The sequence below is a fragment of the Podarcis melisellensis genome (genome assembly GCF_964234715.1).
Source record: "Podarcis melisellensis genome assembly, chromosome: 3".
NCBI classification, from domain to species: domain Eukaryota; kingdom Metazoa; phylum Chordata; class Lepidosauria; order Squamata; family Lacertidae; genus Podarcis; species Podarcis melisellensis.
This window is the reverse complement of record NC_138530.1, coordinates 16,281,660-16,303,245: the sequence shown is the minus strand read 5'-3', so window position 1 is coordinate 16,303,245 and position 21,586 is coordinate 16,281,660. Positions and strand designations below refer to the sequence as shown.

The 21,586-nt window shown below is 46.6% G+C and overlaps 1 protein-coding gene across 3 annotated transcripts in view; it reads left to right on the top strand.

Moving 5' to 3' along the window:
- The window catches only part of NINL (ninein like), a 52,908-nt gene that overhangs the window by 7,276 nt on the left and 24,046 nt on the right, over positions 1-21,586 (top strand). Inside the window, exons 1-7 of one of the 3 annotated variants that reach the window (XM_081903750.1) lie at positions 5,373-5,393; positions 7,991-8,190; positions 12,117-12,213; positions 12,378-12,553; positions 13,833-13,899; positions 15,561-15,751; positions 16,466-16,621. In XM_081903750.1, coding sequence (XP_081759876.1) covers positions 8,011-8,190; positions 12,117-12,213; positions 12,378-12,553; positions 13,833-13,899; positions 15,561-15,751; positions 16,466-16,621 — 867 coding nt within the window. In that variant the 5' untranslated portion in view covers positions 5,373-5,393; positions 7,991-8,010. Of the gene's footprint in view, positions 1-5,372; positions 5,394-6,802; positions 7,094-7,990; positions 8,191-12,116; positions 12,214-12,377; positions 12,554-13,832; positions 13,900-15,560; positions 15,752-16,465; positions 16,622-21,586 lie in introns of those variants that run through there. The other 2 variants (XM_081903749.1, XM_081903748.1) reach the window with 2 other exon arrangements.

Here is a 21,586-nt window from a genome sequence, read left to right as displayed (position 1 = left end):
TTTAGCATTTGTACTAAGCAAAAGAAGGGGTGTTAAAACACTGCTGCTAAATTTGTTTATTTCTTGCAATTTTTTAGTTGTAAGTTTCTAATTTTCATTCCGTTCGAAAAAATAGTTTTTATCTACTATGTGTTTTGGAAAGTATTTTGTTTATTTGCTATGCATTTCCACATCTCTTATGATTTAACCAAATTTTGCATGATGGTTCCTGAGAATCAAGGAGCAGGTTTTCTTATACAGTTGGATACCATTTTAATTCAAGATGGCGGTTGAACCTTTCTGAACTGCACAGATTTTAACAACTGATTTCAAAACTGCACTGATTTTTTTGGGGGGAGCATTATTAGAATTCCTGAGCAACGTGGCTAGAGGTTTGCTAGTCATTGATAATGTAAGCTTCCTTGAAGACCGTATGGTGAAAAGGCAAGTTTAAACAAAAATAAACAATAGGAGTGAGAGGATAAACAATCAATAGCAGGTTACAATAGCAAGATGCAGAGCATATGTTTAATACAGTAGGAGACAAGAGTGGAAGATAAGAGGATAGCTAGGGTGGGATTGGTAGAAGCCTAATGGATTGTGGTATAACAAGGAGCTTACATAAGACCGGAAAGACGGGTGGCAAATAACAGGAAAAGTTGATCTGGGCGACTGGGGGTAAGACTTAAGAAGAGAAGATAACCTTAGTATCTACTTAAAGGGCTTTCTGTTGTGAAAGCCGGTCTGTCTGCCTTCCTCTAACCCCAGTTAAATCTGTACCAGGTGCTTTCTTAAAGCCCTGGCTACTAGAATGGCATTAGTCCCAGGGTCCCTCTATGTTTTACATCCATAGCTTGCACCTGTGACTGAAAGAGCAATGTGGAGCACTTTCAACCTTTTGTTTGACATGCGTATTGCACCATCCATGAGAAACTCCACTGCCTCTTGCAATGTCCACTTCTGTTGGGACACCATGGTGTTCAGGTAATATTAGGGAAGTGGCTCTTGTGCTTTGTTTTGTTTTGCAGAAGGTTGTGTGTTGTCTCAGTGCCTGCCCTCAATTGTTATGGTGTGTGTCAGTCTTGCTGGCAGAAACAAGATCCCATTCAACTAAGACCAATCGGATGCATCTGCAAAGAAGCTTTCCCCCTTGCCTTTAGTTTAATAATCATGTGCAAGTACAGGTAGCCTGTTGTTGGCATCCTTCTGTCTTGAGAGACAATGAAGTGTGTCTCAGGAGGGAAAGTCAAACTGCTGGGTTAGCAACACCAAAGTGACTTCCCCGGGACGAAAGCTTGGGCAGTGTGTAAGGCGGTCTGGGGATGCCCAGACGACAAGACCCCACTCTCAGCCTCACTGATGTGGTCCAAAGGAAAGCAGAGCAAGGTTTAGCACCAGTTTGGCTGCAGGGGTTGCTGGAAAGAGGTGTACAAGACACCATCCAACCATCTTAGGGACTCCACTCTGGAGTAGGGTTTACTCCTTAGTCTTTTCTTCTCCCAGAGATAACCTGCAAGGCAATGGAGGTTTAGGGTCATAGTTTCCTTCTCCTAGAGGGACGCGGGTGGCGCTGTGGGTTAAACCACAGAGCCTAGGACTTGCCGATCAGAAGGTCGGCGGTTCGAATCCCCGTGACGGGGTGAGCTCCTGTTGCTTGGTCCCTGCTCCTGCCCACCTAGCAGTTCAAAAGCATGTCAAAGTGCAAGTAGATAAATAGGTACCACTCCAGCGGGAAGGTAAACGGTGTTTCCATGTGGTGCTCTGGTTCGCCAGAAGCGGCTTAGTCATGCTGGCCACATGACCCAGAAGCTGTACGCCGGCTCCCTTGGCCAATAAAACAAGATGAGCGCCGCAACCCCAGAGTCAGCCACGACTGGACCTAATGGTCAGGGGTCCCTTTACCTTTACCTTTTTCCTTCTCCTAGATGGGCTAGCTTCCAAGGTTGATAAGCCCCTCTACAGCACATGCAGAAACCACTTTCCTCTACAGCACATGCAGAAACCATCTTCTTGACCATTGGACCTGCTATCTCGTCCGCTCAATCCACGGGAGCCTGTCTTCACATGCAGGGGAAGTCCCTAACACACCGAGGGTTTGAGGCAGGTAGCACAAGCAGCAAAAAGGTATCTTAGTGTGTGTGGTCATGGCTGCATTGCCTTTTCTGGAGTGTGAACATTCCCTGCACCTTCTTTGTGGCCAGATTTTGGGGATGTCTTTGTAGGCAGGTTGTCCATGGGCACCGCTCCAGAAGATACGTTAAAAATGCATCAAAAACTTGGAGAGATTTTTGTTTACAACTTAAAAGCCTTGATAATGCGTCTCCCCAGCCTTCAGAACGAACGTGGAGATGTTGTCTTGAATGAAGTGTGCCATACTTACAGTTACTGGAGTTTGTTACGATACAGTGGTACCTCGGGTTACATACGCTTCAGGTTACATACGCTTCAGGCTACAGACGCTGCTAACCCAGAAATAGTGCTTCAGGTTAAGAACTTTGCTTCAGGATGAGAACAGAATTCGTGCTCTGGCAGCGCAGCGGCAGCAGGGAGGCCCCATTAGCTAAAGTGGTGCTTCAGGTTAATAACTTTGCTTCAGGATGAGAACAGAAAGTGTGCTCTGGCAGCACACCGGCAGCAGGAGGCCCCATTAGCTGAAGTGGTGCTTCAGGTTAAGAACAGTTTCAGGTTAAGAACGGACCTCTGGAGACTTCCGGGTCGGCGCCATCGCCGAATGGCGGGCTCCCTCCGAGCTCCGGAGGGAGCCTGCTCGGCAGGGGCTGGGTCCTACCGCACCGGCGATGCGGGGACCCTTAAAAACCACGGCCACGGAGGCCGTGGACATGGAGACTCGGCTGGCACCGTCAGCGCCCTCTCGATTCGTGAAGGAGCCTTTTTAAAGGCTACGGATCGGGTGCCGGGGAGGAGCGTGGTGCTTTGAGTCCTCTGCTATCCCTGCCGAGCGCAGCCGCATGCCATCCGGCGGAGAGCGCTGACTTCTTCTATTGAAAATTTGGACCTAAAAGAAGAACCCGTGAGTAATTGGAATATGGACTAAAAAGAGGGATAAATTTTTAGAATTTGGAGCGAACGGGGGAGGTGGAAAAAAGGAAGTCAGCCCCCCCCCAAATTGTAGAAGAGCCAAAACAAAGGACTGGATAACTAAGATCGAGAGGAACCTTATCTTGCCGAACTAGCAACTTCGCGAGGGAAATTTATAAGATTGAGCTGGAGGAGAAAAGTGGAATTCGTATTAAAAAGCAACCCCCCCGGAATCCCTGGAGCGATTCGTGAAAATGCCTGGAGAAGAATAACGGAGGTTTTGACAGCTGTCAAAGAGCTGTCAAAACGGAAGAATGAAATTGAGACTTTGTTATGAGGACTTTGCCGGTTACATTTGTTATAAATTGGAGATAAATTGTTTCAAATAAGGATTTACAAGTTATTTGGACTGGCGGATGTGATCTGGAAGGGAACTTTGTTATTGTAATCCACCTAGAGGAGCTGAGGGACATTGCATGTGTTTTCGACGGGAAACTTGAACAGTTGGATAGAACTTTTAATCTCCTGGGAAACTGCAGAAATGGAACATTATTTTGTCTACAGAGGCCTACACTTTACTGGAAACAATGGATTAATCTGTTGAAAAATGAAAGGAACATGATGTAATGTTTTGCTCCTGAATAACAAGCCTCTGTAGAGACACTAGAAGCCTTTGGAAAAAGAACATTTCTGTGAGGGAACAGGGAAGTAAAAAGGAGGAGAGTGAGTGACAAGAACAAGGAAACAACAAGAACTGGACAGAACTGGAGTGGGAACATTTGGGATATCCAGATTTGACAAGCTTATGGATATAAAATTGGAGTTTATACTCCTGGATATAAAAATCTGGATAGAAGAAATGGGCCCCCTTTGATAGACTCCTTCTATGATTGGACATCTGTAATTTAAAAAAAAAAAAGACCGGTAAAGAACCAGAGGGATGTGGGTTTAGTGAAATGTGGGTTCATCAGGAAGACATTAGAAGTGGAGGGATAGGAGGAACGCAACAGGGAAAGAGGGGAGGGAAATTTGGAATCCAAAGGTTGTAAAATTATTGTTTGTTTTTATTCTATTTTCATCTGTACTATATTTGAAAGGGGGGAACTCGTGGAAGGGAATAGGTCGACCTTAGGGGATGGAAATTTGGATAAATTGAGTTATTGATGATGAGTGTATTTTGGGAATAAGAATTTGTTGAATATTATTGCTTTTTTGGAAGATTTGGAACACAAGAGGGGGTGGGGAGGGGAAGTCCTGGATATTGGAAAAAGTTTATGAATTGGATTTTATTTGTTTTAATTTGGAAAACCTTAATAAAAATTATTTTTTTAAAAAAAAAGAACGGACCTCTGGAACAAATTAAGTACTTAACCCAAGGTACCACTGTATTAGTTTTGCTTGCAGCTGAGAGAGAGAGGGCAGGAAGATTCTCCATGTTATTTTCCAGGCAGATGCTTAGAAGATCCTAGCTGCCTGATTTTTAAAACGAAATTTAAACCATGAGCCCTTGGGAGTTGCTGAGGTCATTCTCTAAGCTCATTACCACGCACCAGAATTACATTTGCTAACCCTGCCGCTACATAATTCGTTTTTTCCACCTGCATATTCAATTTGTGAAATTAACATTAGCGCTTGCATATAAATGAAACTCTTATGCAGATGCTGTTTTTCTGCTTATCCTGTTGATAGGGGTTTTTTTTAAATCCAGAATCCTCCATTATTTGCTCTTTGCCTCCAGCTCAATTAAGCTCCAGTAACAGTGGGGTCTCACAAGAGCAGGTGGCTGCGTGCTTGACTGGTGCAGGACACTGAAGCAGTTGGTGCTGCAGAAGTTTCCATTATAAATAGTTGTCTTGTGCTAAATACAGGCCCTACGTTAAAACTCAGTATAACTGGCATGGCACATCCAAGACATTCCTCTTGGTCGCTAATGTGGAGAATGAACTTCAGGAGACATCTCCTGGTTCAGATACTACTGCCTGAGCCACTACTGGAACTCTGGATGAAATCAATGTCAGCATTATGCAACAGTAGAATTAAGAATGCAAAGCCAGCTGTACTTGGTGAGGTCAGTGGTCCATCCATCCCACAGTTGCTTTCAAACGGGACCTAGAGCTGGGCATGCCGTTGCAAAATGAGATTCTTTTGGGGAAGCTTCTGCTTCTCTGGCTGCTATAGAAGTTATATCATTATTATTATTTTGTTTGAATCTCAGAAAAGTAATGCAGATTAAAATTTAGGAGAATGTAGCTGAGGGAGCAGCCATGATCTCCATGGCTGAAAATATGTCAAGAGCCTGCTATTCAAAGGGATGGAAAAAAACTTGCCCACTGCTTAGAGCTCGGTCAGTTCTTCCTACATGAATCTTAAAACAGGTTTGTTTTTTGCCCAATTCTTCGGGGCATGGGTGGGGTGGAATCAGCAGCAGGAGACTGGGGGCGAAACTGGATGGACGTCCACGTTCTTACGTCTGGCTGGTTTGGCCATGAGACGGTAAGGATTGTCTGATAAGCATCTTTGTGCCAGAAGTGCAGTTTGGCTTGGCTTAATGACAGACTTAATTCCTCTTAGTTCCAGCTGTTGGTGTAGCCAAGAATGCTTCCAGAACGGAAATTCTTGGCTGTGCCAAATGAAAATCTGTCTTCAAGGAGTTTGGTGATGGAGGAAAAGGAGGCTGTCTAGTTTCCATTTTCTCACTAGCTCTCCCTCTCCTCCAAAGCTACTTTGTTGGATAGAAATGGATGCATGGCATGCTGTACTTCTTAAACAACCAACACCACCATGGTCAATTAGTTCATTTCAAAAGGATACAACATTGAGGCAAACCCCAGACTTTTATACCCCCTCGCTCTCTTTCTATCTACAAGCTCTCAACATTCCACTCTTACGTAATGATTTGTGCCATGCCGTGAATGCTCAAGGAACTGAGCACCTAAAACAACACAAATCTCACAGATCAGCAAAGTGCCCTGGCGTGGGTGTTGCTCAGAGCAGTGGGTGAGAGGCCAGCTCCTCTGGACACTCAAAAAGAGGTATGTGGTAGGAAGCTGGGTTTGTTTACATAAATGATTGAATCTTCGCCCCGTTGTATTAATGTCAGGCCATTCTGCTGTTTCACTTGATGTAGAAATCGCTCTCTCCAGCCATCTCTCTCCAGCTGTTTGATGTATTACATCTCCAGTATAATGCTGACTGACCCTTAAAATGTTACGGTCAAGTCTCCCCCGGGGGGTGTTCTCTGGTACATGGGCTGTGAGTTACAACACAAATTTTCCCTTTGGTTTTTAGGTCTGTGCAATAAATTTAACCTGAGCTGACTGTTAGGGCTTTTTAAAAGAGATTTAGAAACACAATATTTTCTCCCCGCCTCCTTCCAGTAAAAGGAAATTTGGAAGGAGTTCGTGTAGGAAAAAGGCCTTTGAAAGCTACTAGAGGGCTGTGTTCTGCCCTCCATGTTTTGAGGTGGCAATACATCAGGAGGGGGTAGTGCTCTTCCGATCGAATCCTGCTTGTGGGTTTACCACAGGCATGTGAGTGGCCACTGTGAGAACAGGATGCTGGACTTAGATGGGCCACTGGCCTGATCCAGGAGACTCTGCTTACAGTCTTACATTATTTAAGGAGATTGGGTTTTTCCTCCTGAGATTCCCCTAGCAAGGGTGGGGAACTATGGGATGGATCCAGCCTGCAGCCTCTCCTCTGCTACCACAGCCTGCCCAAAGCCTCCCTTTCTGTTTCCCACCAGATGGGCAAGAGGCACTTCATGAGAAGCTGTTGCCTCAACATACCCCAGCAGTGTGGTGCTCACTGGGTAGAGAAGTGCGTTGTGAGAAGTTAGAATTGTCACTTCAAATCCACTGCAAACTTTACTCCAGTTAAAAACTACGGATTCTTTATGGTTGGAGTTTTATGCATCCGAGCATCATGCATTGAACAAAGAAACCATCAAACATACAGGAAGGCAGAAGTGAATGGAAGAAGAATAGAAGGAAAACCTGCATCACAGGATACTCAAAACGTTTTTTTATAAACACAGTCCCACAACACAGTTGGGGCGTAACTACTCTGTAAAGAAGTTGAACATGTGTTTCTGCTTTCTGGAGTTAGTGCTGGAATTGGGCGGAGAAAGGAGATTTGGGATAGAAAATTGTGGTGGCTAATCTGCTTTAGGCAGTTATGGTTATGGTTCCAACACGGTTATGGTGTTGGAAAACTGATAGCGGTAGCCAGTCTGCACAACTGAATGAGTTTGGGGATGGACTACCTCAGTGGTAGAGCACATCCTTTGATTGCAGAAGCTCTCCAGGGTCAGTCCCCAGATCTTCAGTAGGGCTTGACCGGCTGAATCCTTAAGGGCTGCTGCCAATCAGTGTGGACCAGCCTCACCAAACCTAGTGCCTTCCAGATGTTGTAGGACTAAGGTTCCCATAATTGGCTATCCTGGCTGGTGCTATTGGGAGCAATATATGGATAGCCATGTGTTCCCCATCCTTGGGGTACAGGCTCCCTGAAGCTAAGGATCAAAGCTTCTTGACTATTGAAGCAAAAATTTCCGACAACATCAGAAGGGTGCTAGGTTGGGCAATTCGAGTGAGCCCACATTTTGTTCAGCTTTGAACCTGGAATTTCTTCATTGGTGCTTTTTACCACTGTGCTGGGCTGTTAACCAGCATTGATCCTTGTCCTCAGCGCCAGGCAGCGCAGCCAGTCATCAGGGATAATGAGAACTGTAGCCCAAGCACATTTGAGAACACCATGTTGGCTACCCTTAACCTGCTCAAATACCATATTTTAAATTTAGGTGCTTAAAAGAGGGAGAGAGAGAGAGAGGGAGGAAAACTCGTAATTCTACAAAATGCAAAAGGAGAAAAGAATGGTGGTTGAATGTTTGATATCAGTGCTTACTGGGAATGTTGACTCTCATATTTCCACTTCTCTTTCCTTCCTCCCCTTTCCAACTGACTCATTTTAGGCTGAGTCTTATACTATGGGATGGGTGAGGAAGAGAACAAATATGTGTCCCAGCTGAAGGATGTGTTCAACAGCTGCGATGCCACAGGCACCGGGTATTTGGACAAGGAAGAGCTGACTGAGCTATGCCGCAAGTTACACCTGGAAAGGCAGCTACCCCTACTCCTGGAGAACCTCTTGGGAAATAATCTCTTTGCTAGGGTAAGTAGGCCCAAGGCCTCTGCGCCTGACTGTTTTGAAGGAGCACTTCTCTCATAACGGTTTAAAATGGCAATCTTGTCTCCCGGCCCTTCCCCACCAGTTGTTCCCATTCGTGCATGGAATTCTCAGCTGGCCACTCTTCATCCTTCCTGTCTGGCCCTGAACACTTTTAAATCCCATTGGTGCCTCCTAAAGGCAAGCCTAGGGGCATATTTCCCCCCCCCAAAATTGCACCACTCGACATGTCTGTGTTGATGTGGGATAGGATGCCATCCCTGCGCTTTTCAGGGAGACCTAAATAAACCCTGTCCCACTCATTTTCCGATGGACATTATGGAATGTGGCCTAAACTTCCCTCTCGTGTCATTTTTTTTAAACTGTCCCACTTTGGGCATGGCTTGTTCTTCTCTCCCGCTTGCAAAGCCTTTGCAACGCCTAGGCATAGCGGTCAACCGTCCCTTATTTGGCGGGAAAGTCCCTTATCCCAGCGCCGTGTCCCGCTGCTGTCCCTTATTGATGATGTCCTTTAAATTTCCCGGGTTTCAAAGGAAGCAGCTCCTCTCCCTCCCTGCCTGCCAGGGAGGAGGGAGGCTCCAACTGTGTTGCTTGGATGCGTTGCTCACCCAATAAGGAGTCTAAGAACGACTTGGGGGTGGACCTTGCATGCCTTGTGCCAATCAAATTGGCCGCGTTGCCTGGGGACTCGCCTTTGCTCAGTGCTTCCCAGCGGAGAGGTGACGGTGGTTTTCCTTGCTGCATCCCCATTGCCGGGTTGCTGCGCTGTGGGAACTACCGCTTGAGGCTTCGTTTGGCTGCTGGCTGGGCTTTGTGCCTTTGGCTCGGAGGGGCTCAGAAGTTGAACATACCTGTGCTCTGAAAATCCCTTATAAATTATTTATACCCCGCCTTCCCTGGCCAGGGCTGGGCTCAGGGTGGCTAACACCAAATATAAATTATAATAAAACATAATAGGGGGGAAAAACCAGTCAATTAAAATATGGCTTAAAATACAGCTTAAAATGCAGCCTCATTTTAGTGGCCAAAAATCAAGACCATAAAGGGAGGAAACATCAGATATTCACCCGAGCCAGCTATCCATGCTGGTCCTACATGGGCCAGCAAAAAAGCCAAGGGAAAATTTACATACCAAATCCCATACAAGGGGTCAGAGTGAGTCTAAGCTGAAGGCCAGGTGGAACAGCTCCGTATTGCAGGCACTGCAAAAAGATGTCAAATCCCACAGGCCCCTGGTCTCTTGTGACAGAGCGTCCCACCAAGTCAGGGCCAGTGCTGAAAAGGCCCTGGTCCTAGCTGAGACCAATCTAACCTCCTTGAGGCTCGGGTTGTTATTTATGGACCTTAAGGTCCTCTGCAGGGTATACCAGGAGAGGCAGTCCCATAGGTATGAGGGTCCTAGGCCACATAGGGTTTTAAAGGTCAAAACCAGAACCTTAAACCTGACGCTATACTCCACCAGGAGCCAGTGCAGCTGGTAAAGCCCTGGATGAATGTAATCCCATGGCAAGGACCCCGTAAGGAGCCTCGCCACGGCATTCTACACCTGCTGGAGTTTCTGGGTCAGCTTCAGGGGCAGTCCCACGTAGAGCAAGTTACAATCAAGCCTGGAGGTGACCGTCACATGATTGTCTGAATGCAACCAAGAGACTACAGAACTATCCTAATACAGAACTATCCTACAGAAGTATGGAATAGTCTTCGTCTTCAACAGAAAATGTTACCCGGTAGCTGTTGGTTGCATTCAGACAATCTTCCAAAGCATGTTTGTGTGTGTGTGTGTGTGTGTGTGTGTGTGTGTGTGTGTGTGTGTGTGTAGATCAGAAGCTTCCACTTCTTTGTGTCCAAGTACACTAAACCTTGGTTTGGTCAAAATATAACTTACATACAGCCCAGGATCTCCAAATGTCCTGACTCACTGCTGCTCATTCCCAATCCAGAATGGTTTAGGATCTTAGTTTATCAACAATCCATAGTTTATTGCATTTGGACACAAAGGCAAATTATGGTGTGCTGTTAAGTAGCACCTTCCAGTCTCCTCCCCTTGTATTACTGGAGAAGAGGAGAAATGGTTTGACTGCAGCTCACTCCTGTATTTATTCTCAATCCTCCAAGCCAGTTACATAGCCCAAATCTTTTGGTGTAGAAGCAAAGCTCTGTTTGTTCTTTTGTTTTATGTGACTAGCTTTCTAAAGTTCAAACTAATTTCCTATGTAAGAGAATTCATGGGCAACCTTGCTGGGTTTTCAGCAGAGAGTTATAAATTGTTGCCTGTCTTTTCTAAATTGGGACCTGGATTAATGGAACTTGCAAGAAGCTGGAAGCAAGTTCTCTGTTAACAAAAGCTGCACTTTTGAACTGACTGAGGGTATTGTTCCCATTCTTACAAATGATCCTGCAAAGGTTTCTGCCAATCAAATATTCTCAGTCTCTCAAGTGCAAAAATATAGCTACTTCTCTTTCTTACAGTAAAGAATAAGAAAGATAAGGGTGACTGATTGCAATAGTCAAAACAGTTAATAGAAAGAACATGGAAATTCTAGTATCTCGGAATGTTTGTTAATTGAATGCATGTATATTTCTGGTGTGAAAAGTTGAAATCTCAACCCCAGATCTATAGAGCATTTTTTTAAAGGTTTGTTTATGGGACGATAGCTTAGTATAGTAAACATTTAAGGGTGGTTTTATGTATATTTTGTTGATTTTATCCTTATATGTTGTACTCCGCCTTGCTATCTTTTTATGAAATACACACACACACACACACACACACACTTGCACCCCTACCATAACTGCTGAAACTCGTCAACATTCTCATTTGATCCGGTTAACTATACTCATTTTCAAAGGAGAATTACCCTTTGAAATTACACTTGTGTACTTATTGTTCAGGGGGCATCATAAAACACCTTGGTGAATCAAAAGCCAGACCAAATACAGTGGTGCCTCGCTAGACGAAAAGAATTTGTTCCGTGATTCTCTTCGTCTAGCGGTTTTTTCGTCTTGCCAAGCAAGCCCATTGACAGCTTAGCGGATTAGCGCTACAGCTGTCAAGCGGCTTCCAGCGATCAGCTGTTAAGCGGCTTATCAGCGGAACAGCTGATAAGCGGCTTAGCGGCTTAGGAAAAGGGGGGGAAAGCAAAAAAACAACCCGCGGGGACTCGCAAGATTTTTTCGTCTTGCGAAGCAACCCCATAGGGAAATTCATTTTGCGAAGCGCCTCCAAAACGGAAAACCCTTTCGTCTAAAGGCTTTCCGACTTGCGAGGCGTTCGTCTTGCGGGGCACCACTGTAAACACTTTGGCTTGCAACATTGGTGCCCAAGCTACAGTGCCCTGGAGTCTGTAAGAGCTTAGCAATCGGCAGTCTCCTTTTAGACAGCTAGCATCTGATGTATTGCATTCATTCTGGTGCCTCTCTTTAAAACCAGAGTGCCAGGGCAGTGATGCAAAATGCATGGGTGCATTGCTCATTCCCCAAACCTGATGAATGTCAGTTTAGTTCCTGTCAGGTGAATTAAATTTGATTTTTGAGACCTCATCAAACATTAGCAACGTTCTCCAGTAGGCGTAGGTTCTGGAGTAACTGAACGAGAACAAGATTCTGCTGGGAATCAGTGCTGCCCTGTTTACCACCAGATCTTCTTAAACTGGATTGGCAAAAGTGAAGAGCCATGGCTTGGTGGTCGGCATCTGCTTAGCAGACGGAAGATGCCAGGTCCAATCCCTGACATCTTGAGGTAGTGCTGGGAGTGTCCCCTGCATGGCACCCTGGGGAGCCACTGCCTGCCAGTGTAGACAATATCAAACTATGTGGACCAATGGTCTGACTCAGCATAACGCAGAAACAAGAACTGAGCTTCATTCCTGGTATACACCTGACTTAACAATGTCCTGTCCGTCCACTCCTAGGTTAACTTTGAAGAGTTTAAGGAAGGCTTTGTGACCATATTGTCCTCAAGCATCAGTCTTGGTCTTTCAGATGATGAGAGCAGTTACCTGGAACCAGGTGGGTGAAGAGTGGGGGTGCTAAAAGATTACTTGTTTTGGATTTACTGCTTTCAAGTTTTTCTGTTTACAGTGCGCTATTGACCACTAAGCTTAAGTATGCTGTAGAGCAGAGCTGCAATCAGACTGGCAATCCTGATCTACAATTGTATTTCCAACTCTTAGCTGTTCCGGATGAAGTCGAGCCTAAATACATCCATGGGGCCAAGTGGTACGGCCGCCGGACGAGGCCGGAACTGCAGGGCGCAAATCTGGAAACTCCCAAGTATTTACAGGAGCAGCAAGCAAAGGCAAATGGGAAAAGTCAGCTGAGACGCTCAGCATCTTTGGAGAGTGTGGAGGTGAGGTTGAGTCTCTTGAGTTTTACTGTACGTTACTTTAAAAGAAGCAGCCTTGTAAACATGAGGCTTCTTTCATAGTTCATGCTTACCCAGAAGTTTCCAAAGCCTGCCCAGCATTCAGTAACAAATATTAGGCTCAGATATCAAGGCAGTGAACGTGTCATTGCAGAGGAGGTGTTTGCATGCTTCTGTGGGATGTAATCCACTGGGAGCAGTCAAATACAACATTCCTTGTTTTGCTAGAGTGGACGTGCAAGGGAATGTTTGGTCCAGCCAGTCAAAAACTTCCTGTTCCTCCTGGCCTGGAGCATCCTTCCTTACATGTGACTAGTGGGTGGGCATGACTTTTCCAGACCTGGTAAAAGGCCAGGCATGCTTCCACTCTCCCTCTTCTCCATCTTCCTTTCGTCCGGCGAACTTCCTGGCTGCTAACTGCAGTCACTAGGTCAACCCACATATGGGGTAAGCCTGTTTGTATATGCTTGTAAGCCTGCCTTCAGGGATCACCCTGTGCTCTGCCTGATTGTAAGACTGTGGTGTCATTATTCTTTTAGGAGGGATTCAAGGGGTCTTACCAGGAAAATATTAGAACACATTTCAGTCTGGACAAGCCAGATTGAATTGCGTATTGTCTTAAGAAACTCACATGAGTTTGCAACTGTGTTTTCTGCTGTGTAAAGGGGAATGCACTCTGCTAAGAAAAGGAACTTGCTAATGCAAGTTAGGAAGGATATTAATAAACAATATCTCCTCTCCTGCCACCCTGAACATTCCCACAGTTTCTGTATCCAAAGCCAGCATCCAGGAAGCTGAAGTTACTTAGGATAAGGCTGGAGAGAACCAGTGCATCTCAGAGACAAGTGGGGTTGGGGCCAGCTCAGCATCCAGCATGCTCTCAGTTGCCTGTCTCTATGGAGGGAGCCCCTTTCTGGCAGGAGACGTCACTTAGCAGGAGGTGTCTGACTAGGTGTATGCAGTATTTCAGGAGCAGAACACCCCTCTGCCAATCTGCTTTGATCCTCTCCTGGATCTAGCTGTCCATTCTTCAGACGACTGATCTCCTCCCTGGGTGCAGATACTTCTTGGGATCCTGATTCCACCTGCTTTATTCGGATCCTCCCCAGGGTCGTTATGGTCACCTCCCTGAGCTCCTCCCATTCTTCCTCAGGATCTGACCATCCCCTCCAGGACACCTCCACAAGACTCATGATAATCCTTAAAAAAAAAAAGCTCGGCTCTTTAGCTTGCATGAAACAGTGAATCCTTCTCTTATTTTCAGAGCCTTAAATCAGACGAAGAGGCCGAAAGCACAAAAGAACAACAGCATGAGATGTTTGAGGGTCAAGGTAGGAGAAACCTAAACTCAAAATGCATGTTTAAAAAAATTAGAACGGGTTCTCTCCTTTTGAAAGAAGGAAAGGAGAAAAAGCAATACTGAGGATGGAAACTTTCCTTCTTTAACTCTCTGGTCATCTGATTTCAATCAGTGACTTTAAGGACAGGGTGATAATACAGTAACAAAATCCATTTTTTACAGCTAGAAGGTCCCTGATATTTCCAGTTAAATGTAACAGGAAGCAAGTGATGGAAAACAACCTTTTTCTGAGACCTTGGAGAGCCACTGCCTGTCAGAGTAGGCATAAGAAGCTGCTTTATCCCAAGTCAGACCTTTGGTCCATCTTAGCTCAGTATTGTCTACACTGACTGGCAGGCAGCTCTCTGGGGTTTGAGGAAGGTGATTATTTCCAGTCCTACTTGGAGATGCTGGAATGGAACCCAGGACCTTCTGCGTGCAAAGTCCTTCTCACAGCTCAGTACTGGGTGAGGTGGACCAGTGGTCCAACTCGCTAAAAGACAACTCGATAACTTCAGCACATCAGTATTCTTTTTTCACAAGTTGTTAAAACAATCGCCCTAAACTTTTCTTCCCTCAGATTTATTATGGGGCTAACGTTTAGCATTGAAAACTATTGCTCATTTATTTAAATCCCACCTTTACTCCAATGAGCAATACATGGTTCTCCTCCTTCCCAGTTTTATCCTCACAACAACCCTGTGAGGTAGGTTCAGCTGAGTGGCAATGACTGGCCCAAAGCCACCCTGTGAATTCCGTGGCTAAACAGGTCCCAGCCCAACACTCTGACCACTATGCCATGTTTCAGGGAACTGCCATCGGAGCCAAGAGTGGAGGTAAGGCTCCCGAGCGATGCCAGAGAAGGGCCCAGCCGGGAGAGAGGGAACACTTCCTTGGAGGAAGGAGATCAGTGTGACACCAGGAAGAAAAGAGAGCCGGGAAGGACGTCGGAGAGATGGCTCCAAGACTCTTCCACAGAGACCAGCGGGGAGAGCCCAGGACCTCCGCTGGCCACACCCACTCTGCGCAGAAAACTTCCGCGCAGGGAGGCTGGGCGGCGACTTGGTGTCAAAGAGCTTTTATGCTGGAAGAAGTTCAGGAAACGCCCACTGGCGGATTCTGCCAGCCACGGAGAAAGTGCTGTTCAGCTCAGGGAAAAGTTTAGCCAGAGAACGTTGCCAAGAGCAGCGGCCACTTACGCACAAGCAACCCCAATTCTCTTTACACCATGCTTACATTGTTTGGAAAGATGCAGTTAGAGGATAAGGGAGACTGATGAAGCAGACAGGTCAATATTCTTCTGAGAATGTTTTGATGCATTCCTGGGGAAATCCCATTTTATTTCATTGTGTTATATACTTCCATCTACAGTGGAAACCCTACTTACGTTGTAAACAATGCAAAATCATTGGTATATTTTGTACTTGAAGGTTTGCAGAGCATTGGAGTCTTGCAACTTTCACATGGGGCTCATGTACTCAGGGCAAATATTGGAGGAAGCAATTTTGAAAAATTAAGTCTAAAGAGGAGAGTGGGATTCTCTGTTAAATGGTTGAAGGCTTGTGGAAAGAGCAGTCTTCGCTGTGACTGACGAAATAATTCAAAGGTAAAATGCCGTTCTTCTTGCTTAGTGGAATTTCTTTATATTTACAGGGCGAAGGTGTACCTGGCATGATGACCTCTATGATAGCCCCAGAAAGGTCTCCCCCTCGTGTTTTGGCATGACTGAGAATCAGGTTCGGGACATCTGGGAAGATCTTGGCGTTGGAAAGAACGGGCACCTTAACAAACAAGAGCTGGCTACCGTTTGTAAGAACATTGGACTCAAAGAGATGGAAAAAGAGGTGGGGTAAATTCAGCTGTTGGAAATTGTTTGACCAACTATTGAAGATAGATATAGATATAAATATAGATATTATTCCCAGAGCTTCTTGACCAAGTGGGTCTTCTCAGTCCTAGTCCGACACTATTAACTACTGTACTATACTGGCATTTCCCCATGTTACTTTTTTGTAGATGTTGTAGTACCACACTCCTTTTTTTCTGGCCAAGGTGGTGCTGCAGCTTTTTGTTGCAGTCCTCAAAGCAGCAGCAGATGTGCCAGGGCGATAGTGCTGCAGCAGTTGCCCACTAACGACAAAGAGCTTGAAAGCACTAACGATAATGTCCCTTCTCCCAGTCTTTAAGGTTGGGTGGACTTTATTAAATTTTGGTCACAACCCGGTGAGCTGCTGTGGTAGGCTGCCTATTGGTTCTGTTGTAACAAATCAATGTATTTTGATGTGGGGGGCATTATTTGGAGTATTTGTGTTGTGTGTTTCTCCCTGGTAGTAGGTTCACCTTCCAAAATGCAATTTATTCCTCTTAATGACTAGGCAGTAAAATGACTGCTTTATGGGAAACTGTTGTGCTTCTAAGAGCAAATTGTTATAAAATACCACTTTTTGTGTATTTTTTGGACAGCATAAAATGGTCCAATTCCTCAGGCAATTCCCCCCCCCCTAAATATAAAGTCTGATACTTTGTGATAGTTTGCTTTTTAAAAATGTTTTATTCAGGATCTTGAAGATTTGTTTAACCAGTTGGATAGTGATGGAGATGGCAGAGTAAGCTTAAAGGAATTCCAGCTCGGCCTGTTCAACCACAGCCCCATTCTTTGCCCTATTTCTTCCACACCTCTCAAACCAAGATGTCAGAGATCACCATCCCACCAGGTAACTGTCAAAGCATAATTTCTGAGAGACTTCCTTCAGAAACATAGTTTTAAGACTCAAAATATGAAACCATTCAGAGGACCCCCAGCAGTTGCCTTTTCACGCAGAGCTGTGTTATGACACATGAGAAGCCATGTTTTCATGCTGTGTGACTAAGCTGCAACATGCTTTTTCGCATGCTAGGGGAGAAGATTTTAACCACCTGCTGTGATGGTTCAGAATTTATCTGGTTAAATTCCCCTGGTGTGTGTCACCTGCTAACGTCAGCTTACAGAAGCTGGGCGGAGACAGAAGCTTTTAGAAGCTCAGAAGGAGGAGTTTTTCCCTGTACTTTCACTTCTTCTCTCTGTGTATCTGAGAGAGAAAGACGTGCCTTTGGACATGGCTGAAAGAAGCCCTGGACTTTAATGCTGTAATGTTTGAATAAAGAGCTGTAAATAGACGAACCTGTCTATGTGTGTGCTTGCCTGGAAACTAGGCTGCTTTACACGCTGTTCAACTCTGCTAAGCCGTGACCTGAAGGGAGCAACAGTGGCGCAGCTGTGAAGAAGTGTGCCGGACCCGTTATAAACTGCTGATTGGGATCGTAAACCTGTCCCCGGTCGCGGCTCTATCGATAAGGCAAGATCGATAGATATCTCCACAGGTTATGGAGTGTCAGAAAACGCTCGTAAAGCAGTCGGTGTGAGCCTCAGGAATGCTTTGAAGTCAGCGGTCTGCGGCTGAGGAGCGCAACGGGAGCTGACTGGGTACTGGAGAGCAGATGATTAATTGCCTGCTTCCGAGAGACAGTGAGAGCTTCTGATACACAAAGAGCTGAAAAAGCAGCTAAAAGCTGGGAGCTGAGACGCAGCTGAAATATCGTTTCTCCACGGAAGGGAAGGCCGGAGGAAGCTGGTACGGAGTAAGTACAGCTTGGGGCACCTTGGGAGAACGGGAGAAGATGGCTGAAAGCCAGAATATACCGCTGGAGCCTCTAACTCTAAAGAGTTGGGCAACGTGGTCCAGACAAATAAGGGGATGGTTCTTGGTTGAAGGGCTCTGGGAAGCAAGCCAATGGGAGCCAAAATCATCACCCCTTGGCCGGCCAGCAGCTGGAGCAGGTGAAGCAAGCTGTGGGGCTGTGTTGGCTGAAGATAGCCAGAGGCTGCAAGAGCTAGAGATGCTCAGAGCATGCGTTGATGCATCACTGAGGCCTCATTTGGAGGGCGTAACGACAGCGTGGGCTGCCTGGAATTTGCTGAAGGGCTTGTGTGAAGCGTCAGCGAAAGGCCAGAGCCCTGGAGGAAGCCCTGGGGGGGCTGAAGGATGCCCAGAAAGCCCAATGGGGGGCTGGGACAGTGTTGGGGAGCTGTTGCAATGCTTCTACACGTCTGTGTGATGGACTGAGTCCTGGAGAGGCTGGACTGGCAGGCCCTGCTCCCGATGGATCGGCCTCTAGGAGCGCTAGTGAGCAGATCGGGGGGGGCGAAGAGTTCCAAAGGCAAGTTTAAAGAGCTTTCGCTTTGTGCTGAAGCAGAGAGCAGCTTCAGGGGGGGCCAGACTGGTGGAAGGCACCGTTCCAGAAGGAGGAAGGCCAGGCCAGCTGGGAGGAGCCCCGGGCAGTGTTTTTCCACTGGAGTTCAACGTCGGCGTGGCAGTTGCCCCCACCGGAGCAGAGAGCCGATGCAGGATGTTTTCAAAGATTTTTCCCATGGGAATCAGGGAGGTTTCCATGGCAACAGGCCTGGGAAGACAGGCAGGCGTGGAGCTGAGCCAGGTGGTCGTGGTAAACAACAGGAAGAGTCTTATCAGGTTTCTGCGAATATGGCAGTGTTTGAAGACGGCCGAGTGGAAAATTTCCAGCTCAGCCTTGTAATTGACTCTGCAGCTAACCGCAACATGGTTCCAGAGACCCCTGCAGTCGAGAGGTGGAATTGCACAGCAGTTCCGAAAGGACAAACTATTAAGTTCGCGAATGGACAGAAAACTAGAGTTCGCAAATGCACTAATGTCTATCTTTCTATTTTACAGGAGACGGTGGATTTTTGTGTTGTTCCAGAGATTCATCACTGTTTGCTATCTGTGCCTTATTTGTTGAATAAGGGGTTCAAAGTTTGTTTTGAAAATGATGTCTGCACAATCTCCAGAGAGGGGAGGTTACTAGCCAAAGTGCGGAAGGGACAGAATGACCTTTTCATTCTTAAAACGTCTCTTGGGGGTGAGGGGAAGGTTGAGAAAGCACAAGCGTTGCGTGCTACAGTTCCCAACCAGCGTGCTACAATTCCCGCTCATAATGTTACATGTGCATGCGTATGGCATCAGAGAACAATTCATGGGTCGGTAGAGGACTTGCAGACTCTGCCCGAGGTTGCCACGGGGTGTAGGATTCAAAATTGTGGAAGTGCCATTGATTGTGACACTTGCAAGCAGGCAAAGGTGAGAGGGTGCAGTTACCCAAAGGTGGAACGTGTGGCCACTAAACCTTTTGAGTTGGTACACATAGATTTGGCCGGTCCTGTCAAGGAACCAAGTCTAGGGGGGGCCAGGTTTCTCCTAACTTTTTTGGATAATTTCTCGCAGAGTTCCTGGGCTCACGGTCTCAAATCCAGGGAGGATGCAGCACAGCTGATCAAGAGCTGGATTGAGGGGGTGGAACAAAGGTTCTCCACCAGGGTTCAAGCGATCATCAGTGACAGAAATGCTGAGTACACTGGTTCTGCGTTGCAGAAGTTCTTGCAGAAGAGAGGGATACGCCACACAGTTACTTCACCCCAGCAAGGGGGGGTGGCAGAGCTGAGGAGTGAGGCTCTGGTTAAGGCTGCACAGGTGATGCTGAAAGAAGCCAGGTTGCCTCCTGAGTTTTGGGTGGAGGCTACTAGGGCTGTGTCATTCACCTGGAATCGTGTCTACAACTCACTGGTAGGCGACACACCGTTCTCTTTGTTAAATGGCCGCAAACCCCAGGTTCACTTTCTGCGGACGTTTGGGACTCCTGCGCTTGTCGCTTTGCCTAAGGCTTTGCAAGGGCCAGATGGAGCCAAAGTCCAGAAAATGATCTTCTGTGGGTATGAGCCAGATGCCCGTGCATGGCGTTTTGCTTACCCGTCAGGTGATCAGAGTAAGGTGCTGATCAGTAAAGACGCTGAGTTCTTAGAGGAGGAGGTAAAGTCAAAGACTCCTGTCAGGCGTGATGTTCTCTCAGATTGTCTCTCTGACCCAGAAGACAGTTCTGATGAGGCAGAGGAAGAAGGGGCTGAGGCTGCTGATGACGACCAGGTCACTGACCAGGGTCAAGAGCAGGATGTGGCATCTCCACAAGCTGTTATGAGACTGCCCAAGAGTGCGCCTAGTTCTCCTGTGAGTGTGATGGAGAGGATTCGAAGACGCTTTAAGTCAGAGGGTGAATCCCATGATGTAGAGGATACACCTGCTGATCAAAGTGAGTCAGAGGAAACACCTGAGTTTGTGCCTAGGAGGTCCAGTCGCACAACGAAAGGTATCTCACCAGAGAGGTATCAGGCCACAGGTGCGTGGGTAAGTTTCGCACAGTGCGATTCTGAGAGTTGTGAGGTGGTTCCACAAATGCCAAACAGGTTTGCCAAGGGAGGGCACAAGGCATTGGGGAAGGGATCGATCTCACAAGGTGTTACTGAAGATGTTGCACAGGTATCACGCAGGGACACAAGGGGGGGTGTGATGGTTCAGAATTTATCTGGTTAAATTCCCCTGGTGTGTGTCACCTGCTAACGTCAGCTTACAGAAGCTGGGCGGAGACAGAAGCTTTTAGAAGCTCAGAAGGAGGAGTTTTTCCCTGTACTTTCACTTCTTCTCTCTGTGTATCTGAGAGAGAAAGACGTGCCTTTGGACATGGCTGAAAGAAGCCCTGGACTTTAATGCTGTAATGTTTGAATAAAGAGCTGTAAATAGACGAACCTGTCTATGTGTGTGCTTGCCTGGAAACTAGGCTGCTTTACACGCTGTTCAACTCTGCTAAGCCGTGACCTGAAGGGAGCAACAGTGGCGCAGCTGTGAAGAAGTGTGCCGGACCCGTTATAAACTGCTGATTGGGATCGTAAACCTGTCCCCGGTCGCGGCTCTATCGATAAGGCAAGATCGATAGATATCTCCACACTGCTTTCTGTTTCAAAGTTCTCAGTGACCTCCAAATTTGGGGGAAATGTGGCTTTCTAAAGCAAGCCACATTCTGAAACCATTGCTGCCTCCTGAATTGTTATCACTAGCAGTGGTTTAAATAAACAACAGTTTCCAAAGTTCAAATGTTGTGAGTGACCGTGGTTAGTTGCAAACCAGAAACGGAAGTTTCCCATTTCCTCATCGCCGTGCACATAATGGGCAACCGTGGTTTACTGCTGCATATGAGAACTAGGCTAGAATGTCTTGAACTGACCTTCAAATGTAAAAGGTGACATGAAAGATTCAGATGCCAAGGGCTGTTTTCATTTACTCTACTTTTTATGATCCCTGGAAAGCAAAGAAAAGGCAGAATTTAGCAGACTTCATCTTATTAATTCAGTCTGAAGTATTGGAGTGTTGTGTGGGATCTCCGAGTTGCCTTTTCTAGCCTAAAAGGTAAAGGGACCCCTGACCATTAGGTCTAGTTGTGGCCGACTCTGGGGTTGCGGCGCTCATCTCGCTTTATTGGCTGAGGGAGCCGGCGTACAGCTTCCGGGTCATGTGGCCAGCATGACTAAGCCGCTTCTGGCGAACCAGAACAGCGCACGGAAATGCCGTTTACCTTCCAGCCAGAGCGGTTCCTATTTATCTACTTACACTTTGACGTGCTTTCGAACTGCTAGGTTTGGCAGGAGCAGGGACCGAGCAACGGGAGCTCACCCTGTTGCGGGGATTCGAACCGCCAACCTTCTGATCGGCAAGCCCTAGGCTCTGTGGTTTAACCCACAGCGCCACCCGCGTCCCTGCAATATGGCCTAGTGCCTGTTTAATGAGAGAGTTGCTTACTCA